General features: G+C 39.5%; 1 protein-coding gene across 5 annotated transcripts in view; it reads left to right on the top strand.

Moving 5' to 3' along the window:
• Positions 1-13,174, top strand: part of HACE1 (HECT domain and ankyrin repeat containing E3 ubiquitin protein ligase 1) — an 89,536-nt gene that overhangs the window by 71,917 nt on the left and 4,445 nt on the right. For all 5 annotated transcript variants that reach the window (XM_038395466.2, XM_038395463.2, XM_038395464.2 and 2 more), the window contains 2 exons: positions 1,966-2,064; positions 2,333-2,403. In XM_038395466.2, the coding sequence (XP_038251394.1) occupies positions 1,966-2,064; positions 2,333-2,403 (170 nt within the window). The remainder of the gene's footprint in view (positions 1-1,965; positions 2,065-2,332; positions 2,404-13,174) is intronic.

The following is a 13,174-nucleotide window of genomic DNA, read 5'->3' as shown; positions in this document are numbered from 1 at the left end:
AAAATGTTCTCATGTTTTCTCCTTCAAAGTGTATGTGTACTTGTGCACATATTTGGAGTGTCATTGGAGGGGGAACAGAGAAGCCACTGAAAATTGATTTGCGCTCCTTGTTCTTAAAGAAATGCAGACTTTAATTTCTTCAGCATTTTGTCCTGTCTTGCTGACCCCTATCTATGTACACCTAAGATCCTGGTGTACATAGTACACGTGCACACACATGCAAGTTCAAATACAATTCCAAGTTGTCATGTTAGGGACACTAGTTCATTAGACACACTATCTGAAGGGGTTGAAATATTGCCCTGTGATTTATCATACCTGCTATTTTTTGTAGAATGTTGAAATTACACCCCCCTCTCTCCCCCATATTGTAGATTATGCTGTTCTGCCAGTCCACTGAGTTCTAACTGGAGGCCTTCACAAAAGTTTTGCTGCTGTTCATTAAATGCTGTGCATTTTTTTCTCCTGTCCCCTCTCAGGGATGCTTTTTTGATCATTAGGTATATCCTCCCCTCTGTCACTGTCACCTTGATTAAGGTGGTGAGGTCAGTCTAGAACCTGATCTTCCATCCTCGCATCAGCAAGGTGTGTCAGACAACTGTTAAGAACACTGTGCCTCTTTTGCTCCCTTTCCTTCTCTTTTCCACAATGCATTCAGCTCCTGCTGGGCAAGGAACAAAACACAGCTTTAAGCTCCAAATTTGGCCTTCTGAATAGTAGTTTGTGGTACAACCGCTAACCTGTACTTCTCTAAATTTAAAACCGACATAGATATTTTAATATATCATTCAAAAATATTATATTAAAAATTTAAAGAATATTTTATTATTAAAAAGGAAAACCTGTCATATCAGGTGATCACTTACAGACTTAAAATTTCTTAACCTGTAAAATCTTTAGCAGGTTTTATTGTAGAGATAGCAACTGATTCAGACCTTTCAAAATGAAATTAACAACTCAGTCTTCCAATTATGCAAGTGTTTTGGTTTTTAATATTCAAGTATGCTTTTTAAGAGGATTTCTTCCATTATCAGAGGTCTGTGCAACAATAAAACACAAAGGATTTCTCATTCTGATGTAAGGGATCTAATGCATTTTATAGTAAGGTTGAATATGTAGTTCAGTGCAGACAAACTTTGCAGCCCTCATACACTTAACTATTCCCCTTAGAATCTGTTTTATTACAAGGGGTCCTGGTGGCTGAGACAATGCTTTTACCTGCTTGACACTGTATCTTTGACTTCTACTTTCATATCTAAAATATTAAGTTGTTTTAGTCTTGAAGTAATGAATTAGTATGGTGCCCCTCCTCATTGTCTTACCGTAGGTTGATCCTCCAACTCTAATGGATTTTTGGCATCCCTCTACTCAGAACAGCCTGTTTAGAAAGATGCCAGTTTTCCTTCTGTCTCACAGTAGAGCAGATATGGATTTGGATTATCTCTGCCCAAAAGGATGAAAGTTGCTTCCCCTTTGCCAGAGAGAAGGCCAAAGAAAAACTACCTCCAGCTGTGGCACTAGACTTTCCCAGTCAAGGAGAGAGAGAGGTTTTTGAGCCAATCCATTTCTGTTCATTGGAGGGCTAGTAGTCTGCAAAGATCCACCTTGCCTGCAGGACGGGTGAATAGGTTGGCTCTAGTGGAACTCCGGTACCAGGATGGTACTAGCTCCCTTGCTTATGCTGCACTTGCTTGTAAATAAATTTCTACTTCTGATGACTTGCAGGTGGAATTAAATAACGCACAAAGGTTTGCCTGTCTTTTTTTTAAAATGTAGGAGACTCAAGGATCCTGTATTATAAATTAGATATCTTATTTATTATTAGGAATAAAGTATTAAAAGCAAATTGGAACAGAAAAGGCGTTTTGGTTTCATTCAGGATTATTCTTTAATTAAGGCTACTGCACTCTTAATTGTTTGTCGAGAAGACTAATCAAGATTTGTTTGGTTTTTTTCCCCCTGAAGGAGCTGTTGCTGTCTGGTATGCCAGAAATTGATGTGAGTGATTGGATAAAAAATACAGACTACACAAGTGGCTATGAAAGAGAAGACCCTGTTATTCAGGTAAAGTCCCAGCTGAATGGATGGAGAATATTGTATTTTAATCCTTCAAAGCTTTTGCTATTTTTGGATGAAAACTTACATTAACCAAAGTATCCCTATAAATCACTTAAGATGGGAATGTCGCATAATAAAATGAGGTATGAATCTGACTCGGAGCTAATTTCCATAATTTAAACCATAAATTTATAAATATGCCCTTATTTGTTTCTTTTTTTTCTTCAAATTAAAAGTTTTCATTTTCCATTAAACAAACTTATTTTTCATTTAGTGGTTCTGGGATGTTGTAGAAGAACTAACTCAAGAAGAGCGAGTGTTACTATTACAATTTGTTACTGGCAGGTGAGAAATATTTCTGTTTATTTCATATGTTACTCGTACTCTTGAATCAACTGGATTGCAAATGGAAAGACGCATTTCCTGACCAAGAACTGTTTGTTTTCTTAACTGAATACTCACTTAGAAGTCTACTGTTTGTTGATATGCAAACAGTTTTACTGTTTGTTACCACCAAAATGGCTAATTCGTATTTGTCAACACTTACTGTAATTTTGGTAGTCACTTAGTTTTATTTCATCACTTATTCCTGTGCATTATGTCTCTCGTGTGGTTAACTTGCTATCTTTAGCTCCAATTATTGAACAAGTCTTATAGTTGCTAGAAACACACTGATGCTGCTGATTTGAAGATCTAGCCTCTGCAATAGTGGATTTAACTGGATTTTATATTCTTATTGCATAACCTATAGTACAACAACTGGTAGCTGTTTTTGTATTGACTGAAAAGCAGTCTATCATATTAAATTTGCCCATTGTTGTGGTATCTGAGAGTTTTACAAATATGTACGTAAATCCATATTTGAGCAGGCAGTTGTCATACTGCTCTACCATAGAACTCCTCTTTCTTTCCAAGTTGGTTCTTTTATTGGCAATTAAAATAAACAATGCAATATAAAGTTTGACTCCAAACTAGGCTGTTCCAAGAGTTTTCCCCCCAGGATGACACTGTCCCAAATACTAGTTCCTTCTGTCATGAGTTATTTGTGCCTCCCTTTTCATGGGGGAGTTGTATTCAAGGAAGGGTTAAGGAGCTCCACCTTCCATAGGGAGTACATGAGTCAAAGTGAATGTCACAATTTCCATGCAAGGTTCAAATACCCAGTTGCAGGGTAGGTTAACAGAAGATCCTCTTTATACCACTTAAGTGGTCAGTGTGTAGGCCTAATTTTTCTCTTGCCCTTCTTTCTGGGGGGGGGCAGGTAGAATTTAAGAGACAGGAAAAATGATTTCTGCCTTCTCTCCCACATCTTTGAAATGGCAGAGTAGTGGATTTTTCTTTTTCCTGTTAATTTTGTAGGCAGGCAATAAAAAGAGGGTATTGCATTTTGCTCTGGACAGAGCCAAGTTTGTGGTCATCCTTTGTTCTTGTGGCAGAGAGTTCCACAGCTATAGGTAGGCCACCAAAAATGTCTCCAACCCCCATTAGTCTCATTGTATCAAGAGCTTCAGTATCTCCAAGTTTCAGAGTAGCAGCCGTGTTAGTCTGTATTCGCAAAAAGAAAAGGAGTACTTGTGGCACCTTAGAGACTAACAAATTTATTTGAGCATAAGCTTTCGTGAGCTACAGCTCACTTCATCGGATGCATTTGGTGGAAAAAACAGAGGAGAGATTTATATACACACACAGAGAACATGAAACAATGGGTTTATCATACACACTGTAAGGAGAGTGATCACTTAAGATAAGCCATCACCAGCAGCAGGGGTGGGAAGGAGGAAAACCTTTCATGGTGACAAGCAAGCTAGGTTAATTCCAGCAGTTAACAAGAATATCAGAGGAACAGTGGGGGGTGGGGTGGGGGGGAGAAATACCATGGGGAAATAGTTTTACTTTGTGTAATGACTCATCCATTCCCAGTCTCTATTCAAGCCCAAGTTAATTGTGTCCAGTTTGCAAATTAATTCCAATTCAGCAGTCTCTCGTTGGAGTCTGTTTTTGAAGCTTTTTTGTTGAAGGATAGCCACTCTTAGGTCTGTGATCGAGTGACCAGAGAGATTGAAGTGTTCTCCAACTGGTTTTTGAATGTTATAATTCTTGACGTCTGATTTGTGTCCATTCATTCTTTTACGTAGAGACTGTCCAGTTTGGCCAATGTACATGGCAGAGGGGCATTGCTGGCACATGATGGCATATATCACATTGGTAGATGCGCAGGTGAACGAGCCTTTGATAGTGTGGCTGATGTGATTAGGCCCTATGATGGTATCCCCTGAATAGATATGTGGACAGAGTTGGCAACGGGTTTTGTTGCAAGGATAGGTTCCTGGGTTAGTGGTTCTCTTGTGTGGTGTGTGTGGTTGCTGGTGAGTATTTGCTTCAGATTGGGGGGCTGTCTGTAAGCAAGGACTGGCCTGTCTCCCAAGATCTGTGAGAGTGATGGGTCGTCCTTCAGGATAAGTATCTCCAAGGTTCATGGTCAGTTCAGCAGGTTATTAGTGAGAGTCTTGATGTGTTCTTCCATCCCCTGCAGAACTGATTCCTGCAGTTCTACCTGCACTATTTCCAGGTCTCAGTTTCTGGCCTTTCTAAATTAGAGAAATCGGGTTTTTTGCATTAGTCCAGTTTTGCTATTCCTAAATCTAGATTGGTACTTTGAAAAACACTAGTTTGGGATATGTGCTCTTAGTGGAATCTATTGTGTTTATAGCCTTGTTAATGACCTAGTGGGATTCTGTGACACGTGTCCCCTGAAATTGACAAATACCAGCCTTGTTAGAGCACTGTTTGTTTTGTTTACAGATGACATACTGCTATGATGTTATAGCTTTTTTTTTTTTTAACAGTAATTAAATTTATATTGTTGTTGGTACCTTTAAAGCTTAGGACTGGAACTTGGCAGAAATGGCTCAGAACTGTTACTTTTCTGCTATGATGTATCTGCTTATGGTCTGAGGTTTCAGCTAAGCACGGCTGGTGGTGGAAACCTTTTGTTTCTTCAGTGAGCAGGAAATCTTCTTGGCCTTTTGAGCATTATAGATAGGCTTGGAAGCATCAGCTTTTTATTGGTAAATGTCGGTAAACATCAATTTCATTATACATGCACAAACCGAAGAGAAAATATTTCCATTAATAATAATTGAATTTTACAGATAGGGAAAGTAAGAAAAAAATGCTTGATAACTTAATAGTTTGATTTAAGGATATTTACTTTGTATATTTTGACATGTGGTGTTGACTATTTGTGGTTTAATGGTTATAAAGCTTTAACTTTTTTGAATCTCAACATCTGTCATTAAATTGTCTGACCTGCCCATTTTGTTCCCTCATAAATTTTCACAGCCTTGAAGATTAAATCAACATTTGAAAAAAAAGCTTAAAAATAAACCAATATTATCCATTGAAATTATTAAAAAAAAAAAAAATCTAATTCTGCCAAGCCTAATTATAGGCAACTTTCAAAAGCTACCAGAGCTGACATGTGCACATACAAATCCAATGACATCTCTGGAAATATGGGTGTCTGGGCATGAAAAATGTGGAAGCTAGATTGAGCGGTCTGTTAGCCAAAGCTCTAGTAATAATATACGTAATACAAACTAGTATACTGAGGTCTAATTTTGTATTTATAAAATACCTGTCAACAAACTCTTTGCAACCCCCTTAAATTTTTCCACCTGGATGCTTTGCATTTTCCTGAATGAGGAATTTATTTTAAGAGTCTGCATTTGCTGGGTAGCACTTTGTATTAAGAATTGGCATTATTTTTTCATTCCTCATTCCAGCATAAGTATACCCTTAGTGCTACTTAAGTGAAAAATCCGATATCCTTTTTTTCCAGCCAGAAAACCGTAAAATGTGTTCAATGGATCTAGTAAAAAAAAAAAAAAAATTGATAATAGCTTTAATGTTTCATTGAAGTCTTTAATCATATCTTAAATGTCTTTTCCTCTTGCAGTTTTGCCTTCACTTAGGAGTAATGGAATCCCTGTGTATACTCAATGCCCTTTGTTTTTTGGATAGTTCTGGCCTAAACGCTGTGGCAAGGCCCTCTGGTTTCTTTGGTGCTGTAAACTAGGAATTCTGAGGCAGCTTAAAGTAAATCCAAAACCGTATTAATTGAATTATATATGGAAAGGAGTAATGCAGTCACTGCAGTGTTGCTTACTGGTGGCTTTTATATCCATTTTTAAAATTCTGTGTCTAAATTTTCAAAGTGACACAGATTTTTGTATTGACAATAACGGAAATGCAGTGCTATGGGTGGGAGGTAACTTGGGGCTTTTGGCATGGAGGAAGTCCTGGGAGGAAAAATGATTTTGCACCAGGAGTCGGTTAATGTTTTATCACTGAGGAGGATATGCGTTTTCCATTTTCCTTCCATTTGTGGGAGCAGGCTTGTGATTTCTGGTGAGTAGAAATTTTTGAAGGAACTTAAGCTTGTCGTTCTTTAGCTCAACAGTTGCCCCAATATGCTTCAAGGTCATCCAGTAGTGATGTATTTGTTTGCTCTTAATCATGAGGAGGGGCATATTTAATGTTGATATTTCAGTTATTAAACTTCAAGTTTGGATTCCATTGAAATGAATGGGAACATTTCATGCCCCGAGAGCTATTGCTGAAGACTGCAGACTCAGGAGGTTAATATCATAATACCACTTGTATTTGAATGTGGAACTCTAACTGTTCGTAGAGCAAAAGATCATCATTCTCAGGAAGAAAAATCATGTTAGAGAGATACAACCATAAGCACAGTACAAGTGTATACTTTTATAATCTTTACTTGTAACCATTCTGAATTGTAGCTCCAAGCACAGTTCCGTTTGAGAAACTTTGTTACTTCAGAAGGTGTAAGCCCAAGTCTATACATCCATGGGTGACCCTAAATACTGAAAGAAGAAAGTTGTCTGCTAAATCTCATTGTGGTAATAGTTTGTATTGGTTATCTGTTGGATATGGATAGCTAGTACTGATATTAAGCATCTAAATATTTTTGAAGTGCCAGTAATTGGATTACTGTTAGACTATACAATTCTTTATTTAGTCACAAAACATACATGGCAGTGCAAGCCCTCCCCCTTTCCACTACTTCACCCACTAGGCTTTAACCCTGTTTGAAAGAGAGATTGACACCTAGAATTGAGAAGATATTTCATTCTCCTTCCGCATTCAATCCTTGCAAAGACTCAGTGTTTTTTCATCATTTTGAAAGCATATTTTTAAAACTGTACCTGAAATTCAGAATTTTAAGTCTCATTCATACCTTTAGACGAATGTCCTTGTGTTTATCAGATTATTTTATTCTAGCTACAACTCTTACTGAACAGTATTTTAATATTCCAAGTGAGGGTCTCATAGTAATGTCATTTATATTTTAACATTCATGTGCACTGTATACATAAGAATTTAAGTTGATATAAAATAATGGCTGCACTTTTACAAAACTATTGTGACTTTTCATTAGTGAGAATTTGGGTTGAGGGATCCTTTGGAGTTATGTCTCTATCTGGTTGTCTTTTTTTTTTTAATTGTTTTTTAATATCATGGGGGGGATCATGTCTCCTGAGATAAAACACCACTACTATACAAAACAAAAAAAACAAAACACCCCTCCCACCCCCACCATTGAAGAGGTTTTTATACCACTATTTTAAAGATGGCCTCTAATGGTATAGGTACTATGCGTGAGTCTCATACTGTAGATTAGTGTAAATCACATTATTCAGGGTGAGAATGGATTTATAGTCAAGTTCACAGTATTTCTTCGATTAATATTTTCCTTGGTGTTCCACAATATTGCAATAAGTAATTACTCTATTAAGTCACTTTTCTTTAATATACTGGCTTTACTGTGAGAAATACTACACTGTTAAGTCTTGTCTTTTCCAGAGTTTTGGCTTTTTTAAGAGTCATGTCAAGAATATTTGGTAGATTAACTTACTTTTTATAACGGAAGGGTAGTTTTTTAACTGATGTTTCTTCAACTATAAAGACAACAGGTTTATATATAATATATATGTATGTATTAGGAAAATCATCAAGTGCTAACAATGGGTGAGTTCCTCAAACACATGCTTGCCCCTCTTACCTAGTGTTTAAACAATTTAACAGCTATCATAAATGGGACAATCCCATTTTCAACAGCATTACAGAAAACATGAATGTGGCAGTGAGATTTTCACTATTGAAGAGGAGTGGGACCCATTGCTAACAACCATTCTTCCTTGAGTGATTGTACATGTCCATTCCATTGTAGGTATGTGTGTGCCTTGTGCACAGTTGTCGGAGAATTTTTTCCCTCAGAGGTACCCGTTAGGGTGGCTCGAGCACCCTCTACTGCTGCTTGCCAATATAAGAGGCTGGAACTGCCCCTCATCCACCCTCAATTCCTTCTTACAGCCAGTGACAGTGGTTGGAGCACTTTCAGTCTTGCTATCGCAAGTGTAGTTCCCTCACTCTCTGTATATAGTCCTTTCCATTTAGTACTTAGTTAGTTAGTGAGCTATAATATATAGTTAGGTTTCAGTTGTTAGGTCCCTTTTGGACCAAATTTGATTTTCGGTACTGAATCCATGCCTTGTTCTCCAGGGTTCAAGTCTTGCCGGTCATGTGTCAGACTGATGCCAATCAGTGACCCATACCCCAGCTGCCAAAAGTGTCTGGGGGAGTCCCATATCAGTGACGGATGACACATTTGCTCAGAATTTAAGCCTTACTCAAAAAAAGACAGCAGCGAGACTTAACTGTCTCTTTATGGGGATGGCACTTCACCCTTCATCAGAACCATTGGGTTCAGAACATTCTTAGACCATCAGTGCAGTGTGTGCCTCCCAAGCCATCTTTGGCACCATGTTCTATATCGACCGTACCTAAGAAGAGAGAGACACATCTGCCAACGACATGGTACCTTATCCAGTAAGATCTTGGTACTGAGGTCAGGTAAAAGAAAGATTTGTGGGACGGACTTTGAAGGCAAACATTCCCCTAAGTGCTCCACTGCTGCAAAGCGAGGCTAATCAACTCCAGAGCCAGTGTCAGGTGTGTCGAGGCCAACCCCTGAAGTTTGTTTCAGACCCAGTCCCGGTACTGAGGATGCTGGAAGTGTACGCTACTGCCAAAGAATTACTTAACCCTCTGGTATTGGTGTCTCTGGCAGTGTAGGAAGTGTTCCAGCTGCTACTGATGTCTGGTCTCTATGCCAGCTCTGCAAGATCCTGTGATGCCAGTGCCGCTGCTGATACCTAGGAGGCCGGTACACTCTAGGGACATGCCACCATTAATATCCCTGGTATCACCATCTCTGGGTTCAGCTTAACTGTCTCCAGTGCACAATGATTCTGCTCCACCGTTATTGCAGGACTGAGTCATCTTTGTCAGATTTGGAAGTGGGATCTTTTGTGTCCCATACCAGAAGGGAAGTTTGTCCTCCATTAGAGCACTGGGCTCTATGGAAGTCAAGGCAACCTCAATAATAGGCACATTGCAAGTGACAATGGTCTGTCAACCATGGGATCCATCCCCTCACCCCATACCAGTGATCGCTTTGGACCCCGTGGGGTGTCCCTCCCTCTGCTAGGAGCTTTCCTCACCCATCTGAGTTGACTTCCTCAAGGATGCACTGAGATAATTGGCAGCACAGGCAACAGTCTTGAAGGCCTAGTACCTGTACAGGTACTGAGCAACTGGAAGTCTGAGAGCTCCTCCCCTGCAGACCAGCCATTGACTCTGCATCCTGGTGCATCATCTTCCTCATCATCAAATGAGGCTGTAGAGATGGGTGAGTGATTCACTGCCACTAGAGTATTACAAGCCTCACCAAGAACTGCTTAAAAAAGTGCCCTCTGTTTTAGACATTTCACGTGGAAGAGGTCCCTGAGAAATTCCGCTAACTGGTGGACATTTTACCTTTTGCTGGACCCTCCAGAGTTGCACTTCTGATTTAATGAAGCCCTTCTGGAACTGGATAAAATGCTTTGGCAGATTCCCTTCTTTCCTGTCGCCTTTGATAAAATGGGCAGAAAGGAGATACTCCACCCCTTCTAAGGGCTTCAACCCCCACTTGCCCCTAGGTGTTGGTGGTGACAGCAGCTGATGAGCACAAGAGGCAGGGTCACCAAGCATCAATGCCAAGGAGTGAGTAATAACTTTATTCTACAGGAGGTCTACAACTAAGAATTGCTAACCAGCAGGCTCTCCTAAGATGCTATGACAGTGACACTCAGACCGTGGCTCTTGAGCCACAAGTGGCTCTTTAATGTCTCTCCTGTGGCTCTTTGCAGCACATATTAAAACACTGATTTAATTATTAACCATTCTAACTTGTTAACCAATCGGGAAGCTTTTACTATGTTATTAACCAGTTGAATTTGATAAAATAATACTTGATTCATCATTTTGTTGAGGAATTATATATATATAAAACTTACATCTGTCAAGTGATTAAAAATTAGTTGCGATTAATCGTACTGTTAATAGAATACTATTTATTTAAATAGTTTGGGATATTTTCTACATTTTCAAATATATTGACATCAATTAGAACACCAATACAAAGTGTATAGTGCTCAGTTTATATTTTTTATTACAAATATTTGTGCTGTAAAAAACAAAAGTAATAGTATTTTTCAATTCTCCTAATACAAGTACTGTAGTGCAATCTCTATCATGCAAGTTGAATTTACAAATGTAGAATTATGTACAAAAAATAACTGCATTCAAAAATAAAACTGTAGAGCCTACAAGTCCACTCAGTTCTATTTCTTGTTCAGCCAATGACTTAGACAAACAAGTTTGTTTACCTTTGCGGGAAATAATGCTGCCTGTTTCTTGTTTACAATATCACCTGAAAGTGAGAACAGGCATTCATATGGCATTTTTGTAGGTGGCATCACAAGATATTTGTGTGCCAGATGCCCTAAAGTTTCGTATGTCCCTTCATGCTTCAACAACCATTCCAGAGGACATGTGTCCGTGCTGATGATGTGTTCTGCTCGATGATAATCCAAAGCAGTGTGGTCCGACTAATATTCATTTTCATCTGAATCAGATGCCACCAGCGGAAGGTTGATATTCTTTTTCGGTTGTTCAGGTTTTGTAGTTTCCGTATCTGAGTGTTGCTCTTTTAAGACTTCTGAAAGCATGCTCTACATCTTGTCCCGCTTGGATTTTGGAAGGCACTTCAGATTCTTAAACCTTGGGTTGAGTGCTGTAGCTATCTTTACAAATCTCACATTGGTACCTTCTTTGCGTTTTGTCAAATCTGCAGTGAAAGTGTTTTTAAAGCAAACAACATGTGCTGGCTCATCGTGCAAGACTGCTGTTAAATGAAATAAATGGCAGAATGCAGGTAAAACAGAGTAAGAGACATGCAGTTCTCCCCCAAGGAGTTCAGCCACAAATTTAATTAATGCATTTATTTTTTTAATGAACATCTGCATGGAAGCATGTCTTCTGGAGTGGTGGCCAAAGCATGAAGGGACATACAAATGTTTAGCATATCTGGCACGTAAATACTTTGCAATGCCAGCTACAAAAGTGCCATGAGAACTCCTGTTCTCACTTTCAGGTGACATTGTAAATAAGAAACAGGCAGCATTATCTCCCGTAAATGTGAACAAACTTGTTTGTCTTAGCGATTGGCTGAAAAAGATGTAGGACTGAGTGTATTTGTAGGCTCTAAAGTTTTACATTGTTTTGTTTTTGACTGCAGGAATGTAACAAAAAAAAAATCTACATTTGTAAGTTGCACTTTCACCATAAAGAGAGTGCACTATGGTACTTGTATGATGTGAATTGAAAAATACTATGTCTTTTGTTGTTTTTACAGTGCAAATATTTGTAATAAAAATACTATATAGTGAGCACTCTTTACTTTGTATACTGTGTTGTAATTGAAATTAATATATTTGAAAATGTAGAAAAAACATCCAAAATATTTAATACTTTTAAATTGATATTCTATTGTTTAACAATGCAATTAAAACTGATTAATTGCAATTACTTTTTTAACCACGATTACTTTTTTTGAGTTAATCACATGCGTTAACTGTGATTATTTGACACCCCAATAGAAACTAAATATTTCCCGTTATACTCTTTAAATATGAATATGTAGTTCTAAAGTAAATGAAAAAATGAATTCATGCTACCTATGGCTCTTTTGGGTAATGTTGAATGCTAATTTGGCTCTTGAATCATTGAGGTCTATCACTGTGCTACGACTTCACCCTATGGGAAAATATCATGAAGTTTAAGAACAGGCTACCAGAGGACTCCAGGCAGGAGTTCACTCTCATGGTAGCGAAGGGTAAGCTCGTGACAGTTCGGATGCAACAGACTCAGCAGCTCGTTCCATGGTATTTGCTGTTTCTATGAGGAGGTGTTCGTGGCTGTAATTTTCTAGTCCAGGGGCGGGCAAACTTTTTGGTCTGAGGGCCGCATAGGGTTTTTGAAATAGTATGGAGGGCCCCCCTGGAACCTCTTCCCCATCCAACCACCCCTTCTCCCTGTCCCCTGACTGTATTCAACCCCCCTGTTCCCCGCCCTCTGACCGCCTTGACCCCATCCGGCCCCTGATCACCCCCTGAACTCCCTTGCCCTCTATCCAGCCCCCCCTGCCCTCTTACTGCGCTGCCTGGAGCACCAGTGGCTCACTGCACAGCTGCACCAGGACAGGCAGCCATGCAGCACAGAGCACCGGGTCAGGCTGGGCTCTGCAGCTGCGCTGCCACAGGAGCTCACAGTCCCGCCGCCCAGAGCATTGCACCAGTGGCGCAGTGAGCTGAGGCTGCGGGGGAGAGGAACAGCGAGGGAGGATCCAGGGGTAGTCTCGTGGGCCAGGAGCTCAGGGGCTGTGCAGGAGGGTCCCGCAGGCTGTAGTTTGCCCACCTCTGTTCTAGTCTTGCTCCTGAAGTACAGCAAGCCATCCAGGATTTGCCATTTGAGGGTTTATCCCTCTTTTCTGAACAGACAGGATGTTAGGCTGCATTACCTAAAAGCTTCCAGGGTAGCACTAAAGTCCCTTGGAATTTACACACTGGTAATAAAGAGGATGCAATTCTGGCTCCAGCAAGCTTTCAGATATCAGCTCTTTATACTTTGTCCCTCAGACCTGCAA

This window comes from Dermochelys coriacea, chromosome 3, assembly GCF_009764565.3.
Source record: "Dermochelys coriacea isolate rDerCor1 chromosome 3, rDerCor1.pri.v4, whole genome shotgun sequence".
Taxonomy (NCBI): domain Eukaryota; kingdom Metazoa; phylum Chordata; order Testudines; family Dermochelyidae; genus Dermochelys; species Dermochelys coriacea.
Note: the sequence above shows the minus strand (reverse complement) of the source record. Positions and strands in the feature narration are given on the sequence as shown.